This window comes from Tasmannia lanceolata, unplaced genomic scaffold (genome assembly GCF_043159265.1).
Source record: "Tasmannia lanceolata isolate RefF3 unplaced genomic scaffold, GAP_Taslan_0.1 ptg000006l, whole genome shotgun sequence".
Classification (NCBI taxonomy): Eukaryota; Viridiplantae; Streptophyta; class Magnoliopsida; order Canellales; family Winteraceae; genus Tasmannia; species Tasmannia lanceolata.
Window position 1 is genome coordinate 12939848 of NW_027518683.1, and position 27072 is coordinate 12966919.

General features: G+C 38.3%; 1 protein-coding gene across 10 annotated transcripts in view; it reads right to left on the reverse strand.

The window, feature by feature from the left end:
* Nucleotides 1–248: 248 nt before the first annotated feature.
* LOC143879764 (calcium-transporting ATPase 5, plasma membrane-type-like) overlaps nucleotides 249–27072 on the reverse strand; it is a 46592-nt gene continuing 19768 nt past the window's right edge. For 9 of the 10 annotated variants that reach the window (XM_077382312.1, XM_077382307.1, XM_077382315.1 and 6 more), the window contains 27 exons: nucleotides 26920–26990; nucleotides 26720–26803; nucleotides 26550–26627; nucleotides 26400–26471; nucleotides 23820–23903; nucleotides 23648–23730; nucleotides 23444–23552; nucleotides 23308–23363; nucleotides 23159–23201; nucleotides 22968–23051; nucleotides 22560–22697; nucleotides 19543–19608; nucleotides 19360–19458; nucleotides 18072–18182; nucleotides 17820–17990; nucleotides 11943–12002; nucleotides 11131–11295; nucleotides 8143–8259; nucleotides 7945–8043; nucleotides 7719–7856; nucleotides 7492–7592; nucleotides 1923–1968; nucleotides 1714–1848; nucleotides 1372–1479; nucleotides 1193–1284; nucleotides 902–1020; nucleotides 249–802 (listed from right to left, as the gene is read on the reverse strand). In XM_077382312.1, coding sequence (XP_077238427.1) covers nucleotides 765–802; nucleotides 902–1020; nucleotides 1193–1284; nucleotides 1372–1479; nucleotides 1714–1848; nucleotides 1923–1968; nucleotides 7492–7592; nucleotides 7719–7856; nucleotides 7945–8043; nucleotides 8143–8259; nucleotides 11131–11295; nucleotides 11943–12002; nucleotides 17820–17990; nucleotides 18072–18182; nucleotides 19360–19458; nucleotides 19543–19608; nucleotides 22560–22697; nucleotides 22968–23051; nucleotides 23159–23201; nucleotides 23308–23363; nucleotides 23444–23552; nucleotides 23648–23730; nucleotides 23820–23903; nucleotides 26400–26471; nucleotides 26550–26627; nucleotides 26720–26803; nucleotides 26920–26990 — 2567 coding nt within the window. In that variant the 3' untranslated portion in view covers nucleotides 249–764. The remainder of the gene's footprint in view (nucleotides 803–901; nucleotides 1021–1192; nucleotides 1285–1371; nucleotides 1480–1713; nucleotides 1849–1922; nucleotides 1969–7491; nucleotides 7593–7718; nucleotides 7857–7944; nucleotides 8044–8142; nucleotides 8260–11130; nucleotides 11296–11942; nucleotides 12003–17819; nucleotides 17991–18071; nucleotides 18183–19359; nucleotides 19459–19542; nucleotides 19609–22559; nucleotides 22698–22967; nucleotides 23052–23158; nucleotides 23202–23307; nucleotides 23364–23443; nucleotides 23553–23647; nucleotides 23731–23819; nucleotides 23904–26399; nucleotides 26472–26549; nucleotides 26628–26719; nucleotides 26804–26919; nucleotides 26991–27072) is intronic. The other variant, XM_077382311.1, reaches the window with a different exon arrangement.

The window sequence follows — 27072 nt, forward strand, 5'->3', positions numbered from 1 at the left end:
ATCCTACTGTATCTCCTTCCTCTTTCGCAGACACGTAAGAAACTCACAAAACAATGTAATAAGCAAGAAAACCGGAAAAGCCCTTCCAACCGAGTCCACTGTTATCATCCGTACTTTTCTGCATGAACATGCAGGATGGTCCAGGTAAACGATAAAAGTAGCCGGGGTTGGGCTTCTAGCCCAATTGGTTGAGGCTTTATATCTCAACCAGAGGTCATACCTTCAATCCCAGCTTACCAACCCAAAGATAAATAAACAATAAAATTGGCATTCAAATAGAAGGAAATAAATAAATTGGATACAGAATACAATCCATTCAGATAAGGCATATTCCAGCATCACAGAAAAGAATAATGCAGGGTGAACAAGGGTCCCTCCCCACATTCCACAGCAGGCAAACAAAGCATGATTTGTAGTTCTGGTGCACAGAATCTTGCCCTCCAAAGAGTTTGTTGGTGACCCAGTTTTGCCAGCAGTTAGTACCAACATTTCTGTACTAGAGACACCAATCAATCAATGTTTCTATGAAGTATTTGCACATTAATTTCTTCTCGTATATGTTTCATCATCCTCAATTTAAGACAGCTGAGAAAGTTTCTTTCACAGTTTTCTTAAGTGCAAAGTATCAATATAAGATACAAACCCAACTATAACCTTTAGAAAGACGCTAGTGCTTTACAGTTGTATGAAGAGAGAATGCAAATTTTAAAAAACAAAAGAGGAGGAATTGATCCAACTGTAGCAGGCAAAGCCGGAGACCTAATTCATAGATGAGCATCCTCCTGCCCGTTGTTCTCAGGACCTGAAAGACCAGAACATACTTGAGCTACCAACACTTTGTGATTCTTATTATCAAAGAGCAATAGTCCAAAACCCATAAAGAAGTGTGAAGGGCGTTTACCATTAGCTGCTTCATTACGGCGGGCCCAACATTTGCAAAACCTACAGAGAGGAGCAAAAAACTCGGCGAGTGGTGTTTTAGGAACAGGTAGGAGTTTCCCGATAAGAGCCAGTGGCCAACTGATAAAATGTAGATAGAGAAGCATTTCTTTAGGCACATAAGAAGGCGAAAAAAATTTCAAAATTTTTTTTTTTTGGAATTTTTTTTTGTGCACAGTAAAATGTTTCAAATTTATTGTGCATCTAACATAAGAAACAGCCAACATCAGCGACTGCATAGCCTTTAACCAACCTGATGAAACCAATTACAATGGAAGCAAGCCAAAGCTTCCAATTGAGACGAACAGTTTTCGTGAACTTCCCCAGGAACTCGATCATTAAAATCTACAGCACGGAGCAGCCTTGTGATACCAGACAAGAAATAATAGGTATTTGAATGCCCAAAACATACCAATTTAGAGTTGCTCCTACCTGTAGTACAAGAGTAAATCCAACTATCCCCATAAAGAGATGGTTTTTAGTGACTCCAGTGAAGACGTTCTTTTCCTCGGGTTTTCGAGCATTGAATTCATTAAATATCTGCAAACTAAAAAATATTAGCTGCAATTTTAACACAACTACAGCTTCGCAGGTAAAGGTCGAGTCAGTTCTCTTCTAAGGGAGAGACGAAAAATGAATACCAACCTCATTACTAGAAACCCGGATAAAGGAAATAAAATTTCAGTATAAAATAATCACGCTTGATTAAACAAATTAGTAGACAGAAAAATAAACAAGAAAGCTCGGGTGTCTGGGTGCAATCGCTGAACCTACCTGGCACAGGACAAACGTATTGAATATGAAGGTATTCTTCACTTTGTCAGCGTGATCTACGCTACCATCCTTCAAACGAAGAATACTTTTACCCCCAAAGTTGAGAGAAAGGAGTACAACCACTTGATAAAGAGCCTGCAGTTACCCAAATTTTATTATGGAAAAACTGTAAGTGTCCTCTACAAACTACAACAAACAGAGATACCTACTTGTACAATTAAGTTTCTCCACATGATATTTGTAATGAGAGGTTCCCTGAGAGAAAATACAATAAATTCAGCTTAACGTTTGACAGTAAGGATAATCATAGTTTCATTAGAAACATTGAATTATAAACACATCTGAAAAAGATAAATGGAATATGAAGCTGCAGAGAATAGTGAATGGTGGGTATCTTGTCTCAGCTTAACGTTCGACAGTAAAAATGACCATAATTTCATAAAAAATACATTGAATTATAAACACACATTTGAAACAGGTAATGGAATACAAACCTACAAAAAATAGTGATTAAAAGACACTTTACGATAGCAGTGTGAAAAAATCTTCAGTCATGACTTTGCCAGTTTATAAACCCAACTGAGAGGTGAAAAAAGTGATGGGAGAAAAGAGGAGAAGATAAAGGGAGAGATGAGTTTAGGGATAGAAAAGTGACCTAATATGAAGCATCACACTTCAAAAGACATAACATCCACCAGAGAGAGAGAGAGAGAGAGAGAGGACTATATAATCTGCTCAATCAGTGTCTTAAAATACGAATACAATGACAGCACGGGATAAGAACAAGATATTGTTCGATGATGCGGAAGCGAAATTCAAAATTTTTTCTCCAAGACCTTCTAACCAAGCACATAATCAGGTAGAAGCCGCAATGAAAAGATGATTGCGAACCTTGAGGGGGTTTGTACGTACACCACTAGGGAGTTTGTAACTGTAGACCCGTTAGATCTCAGTCCGGGTGAAATCGAGAGTGGATGGAAAGATGTTAGGGAAAGAGGAGAGAGGAGAGAACTCTTGTATCTGTAGAATAAGCCCTAAGCTCACTTATATATATATATATATATATAGAGAGAGAGAGAGAGAGGAAACTTGGTAATTCCCAAATTACCCCCAAAACCTCTACACTCTGTCAAGGGCAAACAAACAGCCCTCCCACTTTGTCTTTATTACAGTTGCTCCATTAGTAACTTAAATCACCAAAAAGCCCTGCAGGCTCAATGATAATTACCAACATGCCAAACCATACATACAATCAAACCAATGGCACAAAACTAACCCTCTAGCAATCCTAACCATCCATGCCTGACCTCAATACTGAAACCTAACAGGTGAGACCATATATATATATATATATATATATATATATATATATATAGAGAGAGAGAGAGAGGAAACTTGGTATTTCCCAAATTACCCCCAAAATCTCTACACTCTGTCAAGGGCAAACAAACAGCCCTCCCACTTCGTCTTTATTACAGTTGCTCCATTAGTAACTTAAATCACCAAAAAGCCCTGCAAGCTCAATGATAATTACCAACATGCCAAACCATACATACAGTCAAACCAATGGCACAAAACTAACCCTCTAGCAATCCTAACCATCTATGCCTGACCTCAATACTGAAAACCTAACAGGTGAGACCTCAGGGACCAATCATCACCTCAACGAGAGCATGGTACCAAATCTCCACAAGTACGACGCAACACCATTGTCCCATCTAGCCTGCCTATTCCCGAATGATATACACCGAGATGAACTGCGGTAATCCCAAAGAGCCCATATCCACCTCAGCATGCACTTGTTCATTTGTCGAGTAAATCGATGCTTTGTAAAATCATTTTCCAAAATAAGCATATCTAATTTTTTTTTTTTTGAATGGTACAGCATATCTAATTATACAAATACATTTAGAAAATAAAAGGCTAGTCCTTTTCCTCATTCCATTAGGAAAATTAAAGAAGGGGGATGGAGGCGACGGAAAAGATTTCAACTAGATGGCCAGAGGATTGGCAGTGCCCCTATTGCCTCTATCACAATTTCGGATGGTGGAAAAGATGTAGAAGGTGCTCGCAAGTCAAAGTGAAATCGAACCCCTCACTTGTTAAGCTATTTATTTTATTTTTATTTTTTATTTTTTTTTTTGGGGGGGGGAGGGGGGGTCCAAAGGGAAACCTAAGCCAGGAGTAGGGTCTTGTTCTCCTTGTAAATACCTTAACTTCAGATGGCGGGATAAATGCCGTTGGTGTCAACGTGCCAAATACTCTTCAAAATGGGTATCCCGTGCCAACTCAACCCCTCGGCCAAAGGTTGATTGTGGTGAGGACGATCATTGGCCTGACTCTGGCAAAATTTTCCCACATAGGGGTTCAGGGAGCCCTTCTTTATCTATATCGGGTAGGAAGTGGATGTACGAATGGATACCCTAAAAGCCTGCCTGATAGGCAAAAAGAAAGATCATAATGGGACCCTATAGGAGCTCTGCAGTTGGGCACAAAAATCTTGGGACATTCCATCTTTACAAAGCCCTTCTATTTTGGCGGAGAACAAGATTCTTTTTATGTTTGAAACAGAAATGCAGACATCACAGATTCTCGCTAAGGGACCTGAGGCTTTGGGTAATCACTCTCTCTCTCTCTCTCTCTCTCTCTCTCTCACCGTGGAAAAAGGAGTTTCTTCAAGGTAAGGAAGCTCATTGAATTAATTGTTATGACATCCCATTGCATGCTTGGGTTGTTTCAACGGTGGAGGCTATAGGGAGTCTCTTTGGTGAGGTGGTGGAAACCAAGATGGAAGGCAACCACCAGAATTGTATGAATTTTATCTCGGCCAAAATCATAGCCCCCCGTTGGCATTTTCCCAATTCCTGTATTAAAATCAGGATTTTAGATCAGATCTATACCATCGAGGTTGATCTTCCGGAAACTAAAAAATGTGTTTGTTCATCCATCCCTGAGTCCTCTACCTCCTTGGGCCCTTCTGGTTTGGGTATCCGCTCGCCGGCTGCACGATCCCCGACGATTCAGGGGAGGCTTTTCAGTGAGCATTCGGATCCCATGATAAATTCAAATTTCAAATCTAACCAATCAAATCTTCCGGTTGTGCCGCCCAAGGATGGACCTAAGGTAGGACTCGGAAAAGGTGTGGTGGGACCTGAAAATAGGAACCCAAGTCAATCATGTCTGTCTTTGGCGGGTCCCGAGTCAGTCAAGCCAAAACCTATTGCCCCCGGGCGGAAAGTTGCCTGGCTGGATCTGCCCATTAAGAATATCAAGACAGATGGCCTCCACTCATAAGGCATACCTCCGATTATCGAGCCCATGGCGGCTGTCATCATGGTTTAAATCTCTTGGCCAGGGTGCCAAGACAAAAAGAAAATCTCCTTGTTAATATTTTGGAGAATCTTTTGATCGCAAATTTAGGGTCAAGAAAAAAGAACAGCAGGCTTTCAAATCTGCAAAAAATTTACTTCAAATCAGCCAGGATTGGATCCGTTTACGGCTAAATCATTAGCCTTTGCCCCCAGTCAATTGTAGATATTGGCTTTTAGGGTTGGGGGACCCTTTATCCAGTTCTTTCCTTAGACGGGAGGCCTTAGTGATTAAAGAATATGCTGATGTATCCTCTATCTTATCGCTTCTTGGTTGTTGGGAAGTGGTTTATAACTCCTATTTATTCAACACGCGTTTTTGAGTTCTCTGTTTTAGCACTCTCTTCTAGGAGCGGAAGTTTTTAGGGTTTAAGATTGGTATTAAAAGGTATCTCTAGTTCAGTATCTTGAAGAGGCACACAAACCACAAGGAAGACTCCATCGGATGTTCCTGATATTATTTGTCCTCACCATCAACAAAGGAGGAATGGAAAATCTCGGTAATACAGGAGTATCTTCCTCTTGCTCTAGAGGGCGCCGCAGACGGTTGTTCATGGAAATCATGGTATTAGAAAATATCCTTAAGAGGATGCAAATGACGATCTATAATAAAGAGAGGGCTTCCATCAATGCCCCAACTCACAAAGAGTTGTCGGGAGTCTCGAGACAGGCCGTTCACTTGGTATAGCCAATGTGGGTTTGCTACGGCCAAAGACACCCATTTGTCGCTGTACAAACACCCTTTCTTTAAACTACTCCTGATTGAATAAAGGATTGTGAGGAGACTAAACTGGGAAGCTAATAAGGCTGTGGGTATCCGGCTAGTGGAGAAAGGATTGCGAGCAGAAAAAATCCTGGATTTTTGGATCAAGCTCTGGAGGATCCCCTTCTTGATATGCCGGATTTCCAAATCCAGCATATTATGGAGGAGTTGGAAAAGTGTTTGGCTTAGGCGACTTGTCTAAAAGTACAAACTGAATGACTATTTAGATGGTGATGAAAGGTCTGTTTTGATGAATGCCACACCCCCCTCCCGATTTGCAGAAATGGGAGCGGGATCTCAAGGAATTAAAGATCTTGTTCAGGTTTCTAAAGGCTTTAGAAGGGGTTTGTTGCTAGGAGAAGACAATCTTTCTAAGGGTTTTGAAAAGGAATTGAGTGTTTGGTCTAGGGGTGGTGTAAGGTCTGCCCATAGCTTGGTGCAGGAAGAAAGGGTCTTGACTCCTGTTGTGTTTGTTCGACTTTTGACTCAGGGTATGTCCTGGCCAGCTTTGTCTAATACTATGTAATGACTGGAGGGACTCCTGGTCCCCAATGTAATTTTTAGAGTACTAATGAGAATTTGTCATCTTTAAAAAAATACATTTAGAAAATAATTTGCAAAATGACCGATAAAACTAGATAAAAATGATGCGGCCGATAAAGAGAAACAAGTGCACGCCATATAGCCCAGTCATAGTGTAAATATCACGGGATCTTCCCCAACCACTTATGTTAGTCTGTATCGATCCAACTGCTTTCCCAGAAATGCACCAGTAGGACGAATCGATCACAACCGCAGGTTAGCATGCCAAAGTAGCGTGCATCAGACCTCAACTTTTTAACAAAGGGAAGGGTACCTAAGGGCACCAAGGTTACCTATGGAACCAGCTCCTTACACGGTGTTGGGTAAAAAAGATTAATCCTGCACCTGTAGGTAGTGGTCTCAAGCACGTGTCGCACCCAGTGCACACACCATGGTGTAAATCTCGGAAGCGCGTTGCTATTCAGAACTAGATATCATGCAGTTACACCATGCAGGATCAGTCCTTGGCGACTATAAGGCTCATCCGACTCATCTTGGGAATACATCATCCTGACTCTAAAACAGGTCAATCATCCTGATCACCTGGGATCAGGGCGGCCCCTAATTACCTCCTCGCACATCCCAGATGTTGAGGCATCCAATAACCTCCTCGTGATCGCCCTCATCTCGCACATCCAAGATGTCGGGGTGGTAGATCGCCTTCTCGCAATCAACCTCATCCCACAAATCTCAGATGTTGGGGCCAGTCAATGCCATGTGAGTAGCAGGCCATACCTGTTGACGATCATTAATCAGTCTCAATGATAAATTAAATTCACCTAGTTACTTAACATGTATCTCTACAATAATGCAATGATAAGCTTCAACATATTAGGCAAAAATAATTACAATTATCATCATGCTTAAAATAGCGAGCATTCACTATATCCAAGTAAAATTGACTGAAAGACCACACAAATGTCAAACAGATACAGTAGGTAACATTCTGGCAGAACCTTATATTATATTGACGACCTGTGCAACCAGCTGATCAATTCTACATGGACGATTGAAATATTAAAATTCTGTTATAATATTGTGCCTAATCTATTCATGTATTCTAACCTTCGCCCAACAGGAGTCCTGTGCATCAGGTGATCTGTGGGTGGTTCAGTAGCCAATGCAAGAGCTCCAAGTGAGTCCATGATGAGGTTAACCCAAAGAAGCTGTAAATCATAAAATAAAAAAGATGAGATTTACATAAACAGAAATCAAATAAACCAGGGATAAGAAAAAAACGATGATACCATTCAAAAAAAAAAATAGAGAGAGAGAGAGAAACGATGCTCAACCTGCACTGCATTTAAAGGAACAGTGCCAGAGGACACAGCAGCCACAACATTTATTACAAGTGCAGCAACATTAACTGTCAATTGGAACTGGATAAATTTTTGGATATTTGCGTATACAGAACGCCCCCAACGGACAACCTGGATGCAATAAATAAAATCACTCCTTATACACATGCAAAAACTAATGTGAACTTCAATACGATGTACTCATTATCTTTAGACTAACCTTCACAACTGAAGCAAAATTATCATCTAATATAATAATATCGGAACTTTCTTTCGCAACTTCTGTTCCAGAAATACCCATTGCAAGACCTATATCTGCCTACAAACCAAATGAAGAAAAGAAAATGTCATCTAGAACACAGTGAACCACTTGAGAATATCGCAGAGGAATATGAAATGATAGCTAGCAAGATTAAACCTCGTGCAGTGCAGGAGCATCATTAGTCCCATCTCCGGTCACAGCAACAACATGACCTCTTTTGCGCAATGCTTGTACAAGTAGAAGTTTGTCACTAGGAGAAGACCTTCCCATTACCTGTACATTTTATTCTCAGTTAAATTATCTCTGCTATCTCTTTTTTGAATGGTAAAATTATCCCTGCTATATTGGGCCACATAAATATGAAATCTAATGTACCAGAGTCAAGGAATCAAATTTTAGTTTCAATCAATCTAATGTACCAGAGTCAAGGAATCAAACTTTGGTTTCGATCTGGGACTTTGGTTCCCATAGAAGTGAAAGTACTTCGTGGAAGTTTATGAAAGTTAATGGGTATCTTATAAAAACACAAAAAGTTTATGGAAGCCCGTGGAAACGATGGAAATTAAAGATGAAAGTTCAGAAAAGGCTACAATAAGAACAAGCACTAGCCTAGAAACCACCACATAAGCAAGTCAATCATCTTTAATGATTTAAGAAAATCAAATAACTAGTGACATGCATTGTCCCACATGTCTAGGATAGTAAGGTTTGTAAACAAAGATATTTCATGTTTTGAAAGTTGATCATGTCATTTTTTTTTTACTTTTCAACTTACTCATCTTATTAATGGAATGAACACTAATATTTCTTGGATATACGACATTTATTTATTACATTGGTGCATAACAAGGAATCAAACTTTGGACCCCACAGAAATTTACACATGTTGGTCAAAACTGACACATGGCAGTCAAAGTTTAAAACTGATCAAAGTATGGGCATGTGCAACAATGCACTACAGTCAATCAGTTTGATTTGATTCAAATCTCTCTCTCTCTCTCTCTCTCTCTCTCTCTCTCTCTCTCTCTCTCTCTCTCTCTCTCTCTCTCTCTCTCTCTCTCTGTGGTCCAATGATCCAGCTCCACGATAGCACACCTGGCACAGCTTAGGCATGTGGGACGCAACAACTAGATGGGACTCACCATGGTGGTCCAAGGCCCAAAGATCTCGCCAGCTGGTAAGATGTTATGTGTATGATAAACCATTGGCTATCAACAATTTACAGCTATTAATCCATTTATTGAACGGCTAGGGTCTTACCAAACACGGTGTATGGATCATGTTCCATTCATGTTATGGGCCAGCTGTAGGCGGGTCCCACATTACTAATATTTTCCATGCCTCAAAAATAGAAATCCAAACCAAATAAGGCCCTAGACCAAGTATCTCCATGCAGTGTGTGTGCATATATAAATGCACTTGCACGGCTCCACCATAATAAATATGATACAGGCAGCCTATGAAAGGAATGAGTCTACCAATCAAGCTCCACCCAAACATGTGGTGCCTGGTTTCCACCAAGCATGTAATACCCACGATGATTGATTTGCTTCATTCATGTGGTATACCCCATCTCCATTAGTTCATTGCAACAATATCATATATTGATGGGACAATCCTATTTATTCAAACAATAGCCACCATGAAGTGAAAAAAAATACATACATATATATCTTGAAAAACCTAAAAGGATATATCTTGGTATATCAAAGTAGGTATGGTGTGGAAACCTATAGTTTACGAGAAAATCCCTTCTTACAGTAAGAATTGCTTCAAGATTGGCCATGATATTCACAATTGCAAAGCTATAGCAAAGAAATCCTTGGTGGAAGAGAAAGGCAAGGTTGTTGCAGTGGATGGCGGTGAAAATAACCAGAAAAAAAGTAGGTTGAAAGGCTTTGCAAAAATAAAACTCATCTGTCCCTGGGAAGATTTCAGAACCAGAACACGATACTAGTGCTACAAAATATAAACCAAACACAACCATTAAAGAACCAATAAGGGGTTTGGAGGAACCCGAAGCTATTTAACAGATGTCTACTAAAATGACCAGGGGTGGAAAGATCTACCTAAAATGATCTATATATAACAGGCTTGCTACAAGATCTCTCTCTCTCTCTCTCTCTCTCTCTCTCTCTCTCTCTCTCTCTCTCTATATATATATATATATATATATATATATATATATATAGTGGCAGTGGAAAGATCTACCAAAAATGACTAGGGGTGCTATAACCTATAAGATGTATTTTGTGGGTATTCCTAGCATATGCTGTAAATAATTGTATTATTGCAATGGGATTTGAGGTAGGCTAGTAAGTAATCCTCTCCTAATTCCTTTTCCAATTAATAAAATTTCAGGTGCCAGCCCGGGTCCCTAGATAAATTCCGGGTTAAAAAAATAATGGTCCAAAATCAATGGATAAAAACATGGTTAGGATTGTCCTTTTGGGCCATGGGCAACCGGAGGTAGCCCACCACGTGGATGGTTCAAATGAATCAAAATGGGTCTCACATGTATTCTAGGACTACGCTCCACCATATCATCGTGGAGCCTAGTTCTACCATACAAGAGGGCCTCCAACTTGGAAAAGGTTATACAAACATGCATATTGTCAACAAAACTTCTAAGAAAAAAAAGAAGGAAAGAGAAATGGTTATGATAAATGCACTCAGCTTTAACCATGAACAACAAGTTTTATGACTAGTTAACTTTTTTCCTTTGTGGGCATAAAACCATTAAAAAAGGGGGAATTCTTGATAAACAAAGGGGGCTTCATTTATCTTCTCCCAAGGGAAAATCGGCCAACATGTAAAAGTAAAGAATACAAAGCACCAATGAGCAATGTAATTGCATTGTAACATGTGATGGAATGGATGTGGAAGTATCCAATAGTGAATTAACAATGTACATGTATTGAGTGTCACAACAACACAACTGTTTGTAACCAATGAGCAATATAATTCTATAGTCACATGTGATGGCATGCATGTGGAAGTATATGGTAAGAGGGATTATCCATAGAACATATCAAATTTTCAAGCTTCCAAAAGTTCATCAGTCTACCATTGACAAAAATTTGCAAGCCCAAGTTAGATAGCTACAAGTATATGGTAAGAGGGATTTGAATGTTTGAATCATACAGATATCCTATCAGCAATTTCCTCCCTTCCAGAAGCGGATAGTGCACGAAATACCCTTCCCTCAATAAGAGTTGGCTCTGTAGCATCAGTTTCTGAATCAATTATTCCGCATTCCAAAGCTATTGCTTTTGCTGTCTGAAGATTATCTCCCGTCACCATACGTACCTAGTAGTTCACAAAAGATAAAATAAAGAAGGGAATATAATATATGAGCAATCAACAATTGACATTGTTTCAAGTTTTTCAAATAGTGCATAGCAGAATTACCACACACGCACGCTCGCAAAGACACACACACACGCGCGCGCGCGCACACACAACGCAAGTAATGAAGTATCCAAATCAAGCGAACAAATAATTCCTACATTGCAATCGATCTCAATCATGAACAAAAGAGAATTCGATCGTTAACGTGCATAAAATATAATTGGAATATGATTGCTCGTCTCTCGGGAAATAAGGAAAGAAACAAAGATCCAAGCAAATGATAAATAATGCATCCAAACTATTGATAGAGATGGCAAATGATAAATAATGCATCCAAACTATTGATGGAGATGTCACATTTCCAAACAAATGACCTATATACCTGGATAGAGAACTAAGATGCATACACTAGAATATTTCATCAACAAAACAGTCCTTCAAGATGATGAGTAGGACTCATGAGAAGTCACTCTTTAGATTTTTAGATAGAAAAAAATACTATAATGGAGACTACCAAAAAAAAAAAAAATCATAACTCGACACTAAATAATGTTGCCACAAACAAGCATGCATGTTGTTACGCATTAAAGGCTGCAAAAGACTACCTTAACACCAGCACTTGTGCACAGTCGAACAGCATCTTCGACGCCTGGTCGGCAAGGATCCTACAACAGAACAACTTCATTTAACGGAGGAATTAATAGCAGAAACACAAAAAATGTGAACAAATAAAATAAAAGATAAAGAAAGATGATACTAAAACGGAAGCAGATGGTTGCGTCGACAAATAAAACAAAAGGTTGCAAAATTTTATAAGCTTGAAGAACACAATGTTATTGATGCTGCAGAAATCAGCCACAGATCCAAGGAGCACCGTCAAAGAAGAGAAGGAAAATTTGGTAAATTATGATGAATGTTATTTGAATCTTTGGATTTTTTTAAGTTTGATTTCAGGAAGTCCCTATTTGGAAATAGGTGGGACTATTTGAAACAAAAAAGTATTCTAATTTTCAATTACAAGATTTAAGCTAGTGTAGAATGTCATTTTAAATTTGTTTCAGGAATGTGATATATCCGCCCCTTAGGATTACTTGGGACACCCAGCAGCAGTGTACGTGGCAATCAGGCCCATTGAATCCTTCTGACGTGAAGTACATCAACCCCTCTACAGTCATTGATAAACTGCTGCTGGGTGTCCCAGGTAATCAAAAGGGGCGGAGATATCACTTCCCTTGTTTTAGGGCATGTTTGGCTGTAGGGATTTTTTATTCTTAAAAAAAAAAAAACAATCCATGGAATATGAGAAAGCAGTGGTTTGGATAGCTAGTTTGACGGGGATTTTGGAATTCGCACATCAAACTTTCACTAAAAATAACTGGTTTAACTAGTTTGGCTTTTATTGCTAATGGTCCCACTAAATCCTTGGTAGAGAAAATTGAAGGAAGCCAAACCATAGAATTTAAAATCCAAGAAAATTAGAGGGTGTAATCCAAACCGTAGAAAATGAAATTCAAGGGAAAAATCAATAAAAAAAATTCCAAGGAAGTTTTACTATACATAGAAAATAAATTCTACACATGCAAACATGCCCTTAAAGTGATCAACATGTGTTAGCTTATTTATAAGTACAATTACAAAGTGGTACCTGCAAGATTTAAAGACATTTTTCTCAGTTTTTGTATGAATTTGAATTACAGCATTTAGCTTCCACTGTGTTTTCTCATCAGGAACAGCAACCCTAATAGAATGCCCTTGCTTAGATTAACTCTGAGGGGATTGCAAATACATGGACAGTTTTGAATTTTTTTCTGAACTCTGCATAGAGAGATTGAGAATAGTAGTACAAAATTGAATCTAAGCAATGCTCAAATGAAATACAACTGAACTCAACACAACTAAGCCTTTGTCCGAAACTAGTTGGGGTCGGCTAATGAATCCTTCAGAAATTTTTCATGAAGAAGGTGAAAGGATCTACCCGGCTCAAATTGACTAAATCTAATCCTGACACTAGTTGGGTTTGTCTACATGGATCAATTTCTTCCATTCAATCTTATCCAAGGTCATGTTCTCTGTTATATTCCTACCCCTCAAGTCTTTCCTCGCTGTTCCTACCCAATTGTTTTCGGTCTGCCCCTACCTTTTTTTACTCCATCAACTTGGCACGAGTCACTTCTTCTCACTGGAGCATCCAAAGGCCTACATTGGATAAGCCCAAACCATCTTAAGTGGTGCTCTCTCATCTTTTCCTCAATTGGTGCCACCCCCACCTTTTTACGGATGTCTTCATTTTTAATTCGATCTAACCTTGTGTGACCGCACATCCATCTAAGCATTCGCATCTCTGCTACACGCCTACACTCAGCTTATGCACATGCTGCTTCTTGGTGGTAGCCCAACATTCTGAGTAGTACAGCATGGCTAGCCTCACAGCTGTCTTATAAAACTTTCCCTTCAACTTGGTAGGTATTTTACGACCGCACAGAACTCCTGAAGCATGCTTCCACTTCAACCAACCTGCTCTTATTATGTGGTTAACATCCTCTTCAAACTCTCCATCCTTATGTAGGATTGAACCAAGATAATGAAAGATATCCCTCTTAGGTACCTCCTGTCTAGTCATATTTACTACATCCTCGCCCTGCCTCCTTACATTACTAAAGTTGCACTCCATATACTTTGTTTTAGTCCTGCTCAGTCTACAACCTTTGGATTCCAAAGTAGTTCTCCATAACTCTAACTTAGTTTGCGAGTAATGCAAAAAATCTGTTAATTTTTTAGAGTAATGCAAGATATTTCAATTTTGTATTGAAGGAAGGCTGGGAATGTTCCCAAAAAAATCCACCAACCAAGTAGGAGCCCAGAAATACAACTGGCCAAAATGTGGTGATAAGAATAAAAAAGAGAGGCCCATGCAGCGAACTGAGAAAAGTTGGTGAGATTTCAACAATAACACATGCCCAATTGAGGGGTTGAGCCTCTAGCTCACTGGTAAAAGGCCTTGTTCCTCTGTCCCTTTTTTCTCTTTTTGAATGGAAGGCGACTTCAACTGTCATCCAATCAGATCCCAACTGTCATACTATCAGATCCATATCCCACTGCCAGAAGGGTGGAAAGTGGGCTTGTTTCAAGAAGAGGGACAGTTGGTGATTACCGGAGGAGATAATTCAAGTGTCAATCGAAGTAATAAAGAGTTGCCTCAAATGTAAATATGGAATCAAGCATCCACGAGGAATTACAGAATGCATTTAGGATGGGGCCGAACACAGGAGAAGCTTCTCTGAAACTGAAGGCCAAACTAGATATCTGCGGGGTCAGATCCAGAAGTGAGAAGTAACGCAGCCACCCTTGAAGCAACAAATGGACATGCAAAACGAAACAACGGGCAGAGAGAAAGAAATTGAATTCAAACTTACAGGTAAATTATGACACAAAGAAAGACTGGCCAACCGGAAATAAAGTTGCAAAGGGGAAGGGAGCAAATAACAGTGACCAACAAAGACTGCACAGAATATCAAAAGATCTAGGGGTTGTGGACAAAATAAATTAATAAAGGAAGTCAAGGACCTTTTCCGAAGGAGAAAGTTAGATGCAATAATTTCTTGCAGAAGAAACTGAAGTTAATGGTAGAATCATATCTCAAATATGGGAAAAATTAAAGGAAATGAGCCAGGCCAATCTTCCACATCTGTTGGGTCAGCACGAGGAAATACTTCTAGCTTGGAATAAAAGTTTCATGAGGATCAAGAAATCTTTGTAACTTCAAAATTCCCATCCTTCAAGCATATATATTGCTGGATTTCAATGGACTTTCAAGGGGGTATGTGCCCAAATGATCCTATCCTAGAGTCAGGGACTCAGGAGATGGCTACGAATAAAGCTAAACGGAGTTAAAGCAACATGGAGCTTATGTTGGCGAGTAGGATATGAGGAGATTTCAAGACTTCCTTGTGCCAACGAGAAATCAGAGAGCACTAGGGCAGTGACAAATATGAAAAGATTCTCTGACCATCCAATTGAATGAACTAGGGAACCTCCCATTAGGGCGTGCGGGTTTCATTTGGTCAAACAACCAACTGACCATAGTTCTATGCAGATTGAATAGATTTGGTGTATCTAAGGTATGCACTTCCTAGTGGTTTGCGAAAGCAAACATCCAACCTTCTCTGATTCTTTTGAAGATAGTAGAGTGGTGGAATTCGAAATTGCATGGCTGAAAGCATCGAGTTTCAAAAGAAAGTAGCAGCGTGGTTGAATAATTTCAATGTTGAGGTTTTAAAGGCTTTGCATTTCAGTCCATATTGAGAAGTTGTTCAGAAACATTAAAATAAAAAGGAAGAATCACTTGCAAAGATCAATTTCCTCAATGTAGTAAGAGGAAAACAGGGAGTTGCTCGAAGAAGAAAGAAAAGAATGAGGGCTAGCAAGGACTGAGAGGGATGAGTTGGAGACAGAAGTCAAGTCCATTTGGATTAAAGAAGGGTCCAAAAAACATGGTCACATTCAAAGGTACTGAGCTAGAAAATGAAGGAACCACATTCAATGTCTCAAAGTTGGTGAACAGATTGTCAAAGAAAAAAGGGACCAGGAGAAGATAGTAGTTCACTCTAAATTATATAGAGGACAACCACTCACGATGGCAGGTTTTCAAAATATTCAATGTGAATAGCAAATGGTTTTGACGAGTTTGAGGAGCGGAAGTGGTATTTAACATCCCAACAGTAAATAACACAGTTTGATCAACAGATCCAGAGCCATTTAATGGTATCATAATTCATACCCATTCTGGATATTTCTTATCAACTGTTAACCTCATTCCCTGTATACCCACAAAAAAGGAAACACAATCTACAAATAATGCCATCGTCAGAAGCCACAAACAATATATATATATATATATATATATGGACACCCTATGGGGATCCAATGAAGCTGATTTTTGGTACACACCCCATCCATGATGGGGCCTTTCAAATGAATGCTTAGGATCACCCCATCAATGTGGCCCCACCCTTGGTTCCAGCACTCGAGCGCAGGAACCTCTCTCTCTCTCTCTCTCTCTCTCTCTCTCTCTCTATATATATATATATATATATATATATATATATATATAGAGAGAGAGAGAGAGAGAGAGAGAACGGTTCCTACACATGTGTAGATAAGTTATCTACACACTAGCTTAAAATACAGTGGGGGCCACATTATTTGGGTGATCCAAACCAATCATTTTTAAGGCCGTCACATAGATAGTGTGTCCACAAAAAATAAGATCCATAGGATCATCCTAACCATTCGAACTATGGAGGCAAAAAATGGACTAATTTGTGAAGGTTTAAAGACATCCATTTTACCTCCACAAATCGTAGGGTTGGGATGATCCTATGGATCTGATTTTTTGTAGACACCCTATCTATGTGAGGGCCTTTAAAATGGATGGCTTAGATCACCCAAACAATGTGGGCCCCCACTGTATTTTAAGCTAGTGTGTAGAGAACTCTCTACACATATGTGTAGGAACCGTTTTCTCATATATATATATATATATATATATATATATATATATATATATAGAGAGAGAGAGAGAGAGAGAGAACATTTCCTACACACTTGTGTAGGTAAGTTACCTACACACTACCTTAAAATACAGTGGGGGCCCACATTGTTTGGGTGATCCAAACAATTCATTTGAATGGTCCTCACATAGAAAAGGTGTCCACAAAAAATCAGATCCATAGGATCATCCTAACCATTCAAACTATGGAGGCAAAAAATGGACTAATTTGTGAAGGTTTATACACGTCCATTTTACCTCCACAAATCGTAGGGTTGGGATGATCCTATGGATCTGATTTTTTGTGGACACCCTATCTATGTGAGGACCATTCAAATGAATTGTTTGGATCACCCAAGCAATGTGGGCCCCCACTGTATTTTAAGGTAGTGTGTAGGTAACTTACCTACACAAGTGTGTAGGAAATGTTCTCTCATATATATATATAAGCTTATATGAGCTCTAGCTCACGAACCGTGAGCTAGAGTTCACAAACCACTTCTCCCATAGTTGTTTGACTCATCCAACCCATTCATTTTATAGGACCTCACATAGATAGGATGTTCCTAAGAAACCACTTCCATACCGTAACCCTAACCATTGGATCTATAGAAGCCCATTTTCTAACCATCCATTTTAAACCTCCACTTTTGCTGGGGTTAGGATGATCCAATGGACCTAATTTTTGGTACACACCCTATTTATGATGGGGCCTTGCAAATGAATATGAGCTCATGTGTTCGGATCACCACAAAAATGTGGGACCCATGTGTTTGTGGCACTCTAGCTCATATAATCGTATATGAGCTCTAGCTCACGAACCGTTTTCCTATATATATATATATATATATATATATATATATATATATATATATATATATATAGAACTTCTAACAATCGAAAACATCATAACAATATGGATGTCAATGTGTACCTTTATACCCACAATTGCTAGCAAAATTAGGTCATCCTCAGGTAACGTCCACCGTGTTAGTTCTTCTTCATCTTTCGGGACACTCTCCATTTCATATAATCTGTAGGCGAAGGCAACACAGCGCAAGCTAACTGCAGCCATATCTTCAATATTCTTCTTAAATTCAATTACCTGCAATGATTTAATAATTCAGAAAATAGACAGGAGTTGCTTTGAAACGGAATGCAGCCAAAAAAACGAAAGGATTTTGACCTTGTCTGAATCTAATGGTTGCACTGAACCATCCAGGTTGAGCGAGCTCGTACATGAGGCTAGGATCAATTCAGCAGCCCCTTTCCAATGTATATGAACTTCAGAGTCACGCTGCAATTATAATTAGATACATCATAAAATTGGTAGCAGAAATACAACTAGCTTGAGAAAACCTGGAAAGAGAGAAGCAACAATATACAAAGACTACTGGACTGAATGGACAGGACCAATAAAACATTGAACTAACAAGAAATGAATTTTTGCATTGCCAAAATCAAGGATTGAAATTTCGGTTTCGGCCTCAGCCGAAAACGAAATTTTGGTGGCAATTTCGGCTTCGGTTTAAATTTCGGTAAAAATTATTTCAGCCGAAATTTTTAAATTTCGATTTCGGTTTTAAATTTCGGTACTTCGGCCAAAATTTAAAACCATGGCCAAAATCATGGAGAGCACATGCAATATTTCCAAATACACGTCAATGCACAGATAGGTGCATACGATTGAAAAGATAAACTCCAAATGAAGCACCTTCAGGAGAAGACATCAGATAAAGGTAGGTTATGCATGGCGTAAATTATGAGTGCCTGCATTCACCCCATTAAGCATACAGAAAGGTAACAGGCTTGTGATATGTATTAGTTTATGGTGGTAACACAATTAAACTTGACATTAGGATACAAGTTCCAGCAGGTCCAGTTCCTGTGTTTTGGGGAATGAGCCATAGGGGTCCACTCATAGCAAATACATACAGCAACCAAGCACATTTAAAAAGTATGAAAATAAACTAACAAGAGACAAAACATTTCATTAATAGAACCTATTAGATATATAAATTTCCCAAGAGATATTTGACAAAAGGAAAATGATACGGAGACCTAGAGTAAGACCTAAAACGGGACCTGCAATGAGAATATGCCACGTGTTAAAGAAGAATTTATTTTTTGATGATTTCCCTAAACTTAAGGGATTGCTCACGTCACAAGTGATGTTGTGGCATGAAACAATTTGTTCGGTCCCCTTTTAGGTCCTACTCTCGGTTTCCCTAGCATTACTCTTGACAAAAATGAAAACTTCAGTATTCAAATTAATTAAAGCATTTTGCCCCCATAGACATATTCACACACATATGTGACAATGATTAAACAACATACACCACTTCACTAAATCAGCAGTATACTACACTTTGGAAGCACAAAAAATTTGTCCCCAACAACATACAGAAAAGACGCAAAAAGGAAAAATGACAACAAGAGAAGAAATAAATTGTCAGAGCTATTGAAATAAATACCAATAGTAATGCAACACCACCACGCTTTTTCTCTGAGTTGAAGGGGAAGACTTGAAGAACTGAAGTCCTTGACCTTGCATCATTAAAATCCATCCCTAGCTATCAAAGGGATGCCAAAGACGCAGATCAACACAAGACAGGAAAAGATGGAAAACTGCAACAAGAATGGCTGTACTAATGTACCTTGACCCCCCAAGAAAGGATCGCCTTTTCGGTTGGTGAACCCTTAACCTCAATAGCACCGTCACCCTGTAAAAGTTAAATGACTGAATAAACCTGAACACACACACACAGACACACACAGAGACAGAGAGACATACATACAATGTATGTATTATCTGCTATATGAGTCAGACTCAATAGAAATTGATCACTCCTTTTTCTGTCAGTAAGGTGAACTGAACCAAGAATTCATATTCTTCATCATCAATCAAAACACTTTGCCACCCAGGTTTCTATTTTCTCCACATACATAAATACATAAAATATATCAATATATGCATACACAGTTTTCCGTTCATATGAGGAAACTGTTGGTGCGCTTAAGCTCCCCAATCACATGGGTCCCACATTTTGGGGAGTGATCCAAACCATTCATTTGCAAGGCCTTATCATAGATAGGGGGTGTACCAAAAATCAGCTCCATAGGATCATCCTAACCCCTCCATTTGTGGAGGACAAAAATGGGGCAGATTTGTGTCTGTCCATTTTTGTCCTCCACAAATGGAGGGGTTAGGATGATCCTATGGAGCTGATTTTTGGTACACCCCGCATCTATGTAAGGGACTTTCAAATGAATGCTTTGGATCATCCTAACAAAGTGGGCCCCCATGTGATTGGGCGCTTAAGCTCACCATAAGTTTGGTGAGCTTAAGCGCACCAACAGTTTCCTCTATATATATATATATATATATATATATATATGGGGAAAGTGATTGTGAGCGGCCCCTCATATAAGCTTATATGAGGTGACCGCTAAAAACATGGTGGGCCCACATTTTTTGGGTGATCCGAACCGGTCATTTGATAGGCCCTGACATAGATAGGGGGTGCCCAAAAAATCAGCTCCATAGGATCATCCCAACCCTTCAAACTGCGGAGGTGAAAGAGGGGAAAATGGGCGGGTATAAATTTGCCCACTTATCCGTCCATTTTCCCCTCTTTCACCTCCACAGTACGAAGGGTTGGGATGATCCTATGGAGCTGATTTTTTGGGCACCTCTTATCTATGTCAGGGCCTATCAAATGACCGGTTCGGATCACCCCAAAAATGTGGGCCCATCATGTTTTTAGCGGTCACCTCATATAAGCTTATATGAGGGGCCGCTCACAATCACTTTCCCCTATATATATATATATATATATATATATATATATATATAGAGAGAGAGAGAGAGAGAGAGAGAGAGTTAAGTGAAGCTACACATACGTGTAGCTAACTTAGCTACACCGACGGCTTAAAATACAATGGCCCACATTATTTGGGTGATCCAAACCATTCATTTGATAGGACCTCACATTGATAGGGTGTGCCCAAAAAATCAGCTCCATTGGATGATCTCAACCCTTCAAACTGTGGAGGCAAAAATGGACATATTTGTGAAGGTTTTTACACGTCCATTTTTGCCTCCACAAATCGTAGGGTTGGGATGATCCTATGGAGCTGATTTTTTGGGCACACCCTATCTATGTGAGGGCCCATCAAATGAATGGTTTGCATCACCCAAACAATGTGGGGCCCACTGTATTTTAAGCCGTCGGTGTAGCTAAATTTGCTACACGTATGTGTAGCTACACTTTTCTCATATATATATATATATATATATATATATATATAGAGAGAGAGAGAGAGAGAGGAAAATATAGAGGAAAATGATTGCGAGCTTGAAGCTCATATAGCTTATATGAGCTTGAGGGCCCAAACACATGGGTCTCACATTTTTTGTGGTGATCCAAACCATTCATTTGCAAGGCCCCATCATAGATAGGGTGTGTACCAAAAATCAGCTCCATTGGATCATCCTAACCCCTCCAAAAGTGGAGGGCAAAATGGACAGATTTGTGGCAAACGGTGTCTGTCCATTTTGCCCTCCACTTTTGGATGGGTTAGGATGATCCTATGGAGCTGATTTTTTGTACACACCCTATCCATGTAAGGGCCTTTCAAACGAATGCTTTGGATCATCCTAACAATGTGGGCCCACATGTGTTTGGGCACTCAAGCTCATATAAGCTATATGAGCTTCAAGCTCACAATCATTTTCCTCACACACACACACATATATATATATATGTGTGTGTGTGTGTGTGTGTGTGTGTGTGTGTGTGTGTGTGTGTGTCTACAGATAGAGAGAGATACATATAATACATGTATATCTAAGTAGATTCAAACTGAAGTTACTGCATCATAGGTAGAGGACAGTTGTAGCTAAAGAGGGAAAGAAAAAAATAAACACACAATGGAATGGAATCACATATGCATCAGGAGACATGGAGAGGGTTTCAGCCAACATTTTTCATTGCATAGTTTCAATCATCAAACTTTAACATTCATTACTTCCCCGATACAACCTAGCAAGGACTCAAAACTGGGAGGACCACAGTTGGCAATGAGGAGTTCCAGTTTGCTACTATATTGAAGTGTATTTATTCTATCAACATTGTAGGTGAAAAGATTATTCAATGACTAGTCGTAGACTTTTGGTCTTATCAGAATTTAACAGTAAAGTATTATTATGAGGTAATATTAGACAACTAACATTAGAGCTTCATTCTGCATTTTAAATAGCTTCATCTCTCAGGATACCACAACCATAGAAACAAAGACTAAAATTTTAGTTTGAGAGGGAGAGAGGGCAATAACCATTAGAACTGTGAACGAGCTAGACACACTGTTATTCCAATGCCGAAGTATGATGCCTCTGCACCTCGGTAGAAACACCATCAGATTCATTATCATGGAAGGAAAGTTGAGACACTTCATTTCCATTTTTGTTTTTTCCTTCCATTTTTGTTTTTTTACTCATGTTAATTCATTTGGGACAGCTAAGAGCCAGTGAAACCCGGTCCAGACTAACAGAGAACGCTGTGGCATCAGTCAGTGAAACATTTATAACAGTGACACAAATTCATATGCAGCACTTGGTGTTTTTATCAGGATCATTTGAATTTTAGCTCAAATAAACAAAAAGCAGATTTACCTCAGGCATAAAAACGCTGCCAGTGGTATTCTGTGCAATGCCTTCAATCAATAGGGCGTGTGCAATAGAATGTATAAGTTGAGAGTCATTCGGTTGATTTACTGGTATTCCACAAACAAATGCCCTGACAATAGTCATCTGTAACAGAAAAGTAAAACTATAACTATTAAAATGGATATTTTATGGACCTCTAATGCCAACCCAAAAAAGAAATGCGGAAGAAAAAATAAAAATCAACTCCAACCATAACAAAAGTTACAAAAAGTTCGACACAGTACTCCACCAAAAAATGCAAACTAAGAAGTGATAAGTCAAGACACAATTCTAAACATAGAAAAGGATGCGGACAAAGAACAAAAAGAAGAAGAAGAAAACAAAAAGATAACACTGAATCTACTTAAGCCTCGCCTCATTCAAGGTTAGTGTTCCAGTCTTATCACTACATATGGTAGTCGCAGAGCCCATAGTTTCACAAGCTGATAGCCTTCGAACCTGTACCTCAACCAGTACTAAACTCATTAACAATGTTAACCCATGCATTTTTTTTTATTTGCATTAACCCATGCATTGTTGAATGTAAATTCAAGAAAAATACGTGCCAGGGCCTTGTCCAACATCATCTTCCGCATAGAGTATGCAAGGCTGTATATAGAATCAAAACACAAAATAATTATATAAACAACAGAGTTTAAGTGAGCACATCATACAATTAATTCAATATAAATAAGAAAATAGTACATATACTTACGTCAAGGTCACTGCCAAAGGAAGCCCTTCAGGCACTGCAACAACTACAATAGTAACCTAAATCACAAGTACATATTTATTCAGCATCTTATCACAAAGTCATTCACATAAAAAGCATCTAAGGACAGACTACAGACCGCTATAGTCACAATCTTAACAACTCCATCTAATGTTGCACTAAACCCTGTCTTCCTTCCTTGAAATTGAGGACTTCCATCAGTGTTTTTTGAATAACCAGTGAAGTATCTGAGAAAATTTGAAGAGATCCAGAATTTGATTAAAAAAAGGGTAAATAAAATAGCATGCCTGACAATAATACAACTAGTAAGTTCTTTGATTACCTGACCAAAAGAACAAGAAGAACGAACACAGCTACAAGGAGTCCAACTATGCCAATGAAAGTTGCAACACCATTTAAGCGGACCTATTTTAACACATAAATGAAAAGCCTATAAAGCAAGACAGGAAGTGATAGTAAAAGAACAGGAAATAGAAAGTATTAGAAAAACAAACCTGTAAGGGAGTTTCTTCACCATTATCCTCAGAAATACTGGCCATCAATAATCCCCACTCGGTATTTATTCCAACACCAGTTACCTGGATAAAGTTTTCATCAGTTGTGGAAGACAAGAGCTAATAAGCATGATAGACAGAGACCTTCAGTACACCAGGAACAGCCAAGGTGTTTATTTTTCATGATAAAACCACAAGAGGAACGTAGTAGGTATTACCATTAAAATCATCGAAGATACAAAATTGAAAAAGATATATTCATAGATAACCAAGTGAAAAATAGCAGCCATCATAAAGTATAGAGTGATTCCTGTTATTATCAAAATAGGGTGAGAAGACTTCTACCTAAGGTTCCCACCCTCTCTGCCAGGGTCATACTCCCTGATAACTATGAGAAAAATAAGAGTCCATCTATAAGATAAAAGTGACTCCAGTTATTATCAAAATGAGCAGAATCGGCAGGGAGGACATCTACTGAAGGTGCACATCTTATTAATGTCAAGGCAATTGCTCCCTTCAGAGCTATGTCACAAATATCTCCGATATTTTCAAAATATGATGTTTTTATCGCGACATTTTGGTAAAACAACAAAACCCAGAAAAAATCCCAAGATTTTAAAAATATAGCGATATTTACATTTTTATCATAAAATATCGCGATAATATCAAAATATTATCCCGATATTACGTTATTTTATTTTATATTTTTTATTAAATTTTATATAATTATATATTTTTAAAATAATTGAATTTTTATCGTTTTTTTCCAGATATAAACACAAAAAATAAAAAAAATCAATACATCCTGAGATTTTCCCTTGCCGAGAAATTCCCGAGAACAATATTTGTGACATAGCATCCAAGTGAAGGAACATCTTTACTGAATTATTCATAAATACTTTTCACAGCATGACACAGTGCTAACAAACTGTTCAAAACAAATACCAACCAACAGGATAGCGATACATCCTCCTCGCCCATAGGCTTGTGAATGAATTTGAAGAACACAGCTACAATGTGCACTTTCTTTTCTTAATCTACTTATGAATGTTTATTTCTACAAGAAATATTGAAACTAAAATATCTCCCTTCAGAGCTATGTCACAAATATCTCCGATATTTTCAAAATATGATGTTTTTATCGTGACATTTTGGTAAAATGACAAAATCCAGAAATAATCCAAAGATTTTAAAAATATAGAGATATTTTCATTTTTATCATAAAATATCGCGATAATATCAAAATATTTTTATCGTTTTTTCCAGATATAAACACACAAAAATAAAAAAAAATCAATATATCCTGAGATTTTCCCTTGCCGAGAAATTATCGAGAACAATATTTGTGACAAAGCGTCCGAGTGAAGGAACATCTTTTCTGAATTATTCATAAATACTTTTCACAGCATGACACAGTGCTAACATACTGCGCAAAACAAATACCAACCAACAGGATAGCAAGACATCCTCCTCACCCGCAGGCTTGTAAATGAATGTGAAGAACACAGCTACAATGTGCACTTTCTTTTCTCAATCTACTCATGAATTTTTATTTCTACAAGAAATATTGAGACTACCTTCTCCAAGTCAAACTTTACAGAATACAATGGACAGAAGAATATGGAAATAAGTGCAACACGAGCCTGGTGGTCTTAAAGAAATATCTTTAAATGACTCAGCAAAAATCACTACAAAACAATACATGATCTGTAACCGCTATTTTGAATATAAGAACACTGAACTAAACCTCGACAAAACACTTCACTATTAAAATGGGGGACTGGAATTTGTCACCACAGAATTAGTCTCAATTGTCTACAATGTAAACGGAGATGTTTTCATGCTGGGGTGATCTACCAGAAAAGAAATGGATAAGAAGCCCTCACATCCAATTTGAATTGAAGTACATGCCAACAATAATTTTCAGGTAGATAAATATATGGGAGTTGATATTCCTAGCCCCTTATTTGTGGCTCCCACCCTTCTCTTGAGTTTCATAGTCTTTTAGTTAACATTTTCTTAAAGTGATGAATATGCCCCTCCATTAAATTCTAATTTTGGGCCTCACCGCCAATTTTCTCCCATCTCGTGCTTGCTAATTCGATGATGTTATTTTTTAAAGTGGTGAATATAGAAGACATAAGACATGCGACTTTTGTAAGTGTAGAAAAGTAGGAGTAATTAACAACAACGGATATAACATCTTATAACATACAGCACTCTCTCAAAACTTAAATTTCAAATAAGCAACATAACAAACAAGAAAATTGATAGTTAATTTGACAAGAATGACATCCTGAAGCAAAATATAGTTACTTCGATGAATAGAAATATTCATGAAGCATCAGGTACTGGTTAATGTTGGGCATAAATAGGTATGCAGGTATCATAGGTTCAAGATTAAGATGTGTCTAAAGACAACACAAGTCCATAAAAAAGCCCTCTTTTTCGTTTGTAGGTAACAAAATGCCCTCTTTATTGTAGGAACAGGAACTATACTCCATACAGTTGCGAGATGCGAGATCGTATAGCGATCAGTCAGCAATGTCATAAAGAGAAAACTATTGTAATAATGCTTACCAACATAGTACCATAGCCATCAGCCACCTTGCACCCGGACACAAGAAATGGTGCCTTCTGATCCTTGTGGACCTATAATATAATATTGTATTAAGAATCATTTCTCACATTCTTTATGAGATGATAGTAAAGAAAGTAATAAGAGCTTACGATCTTGCTTTCCCCAGTCATACTGGATTCATCAATCGCAAGTGAGTGGCCAGCAATTAAAATACCATCCGCAGGGACCTAGACAAAAGTTTCCACATAGCCAGCAAAATCATAATATGAAAATGCAAATGTTTAATAGAAAAAATCCATACTACTTAATGTTCACTTACTTGATCACCAATTTTGAGAGGCACAACATCACCAACAACGATGTCGAATATTGAAATATCAATTCTTCTTCCACCTCTAATAACCTGCATATTGGACACAGCACATGTATTTATAAAATAAAATAAAAAGAAATTAGCTAACACATTAATAAGAAGAAGGAAAAACAAGTAAAACATCCTCACGTTGTTAGAGCACACACCTCCAACCGAATATTCCGCTTCTCCTCATTTAAGTTTTGAAACTGAAGCGACTGTCTGTAATCACTGGTAGCTACGAGGAAAAAAATAATAACAACAATTAGTATATTAAAGCTAACAATTTCTTTTTCACAACAGCTTAGAGTGTTCAATAT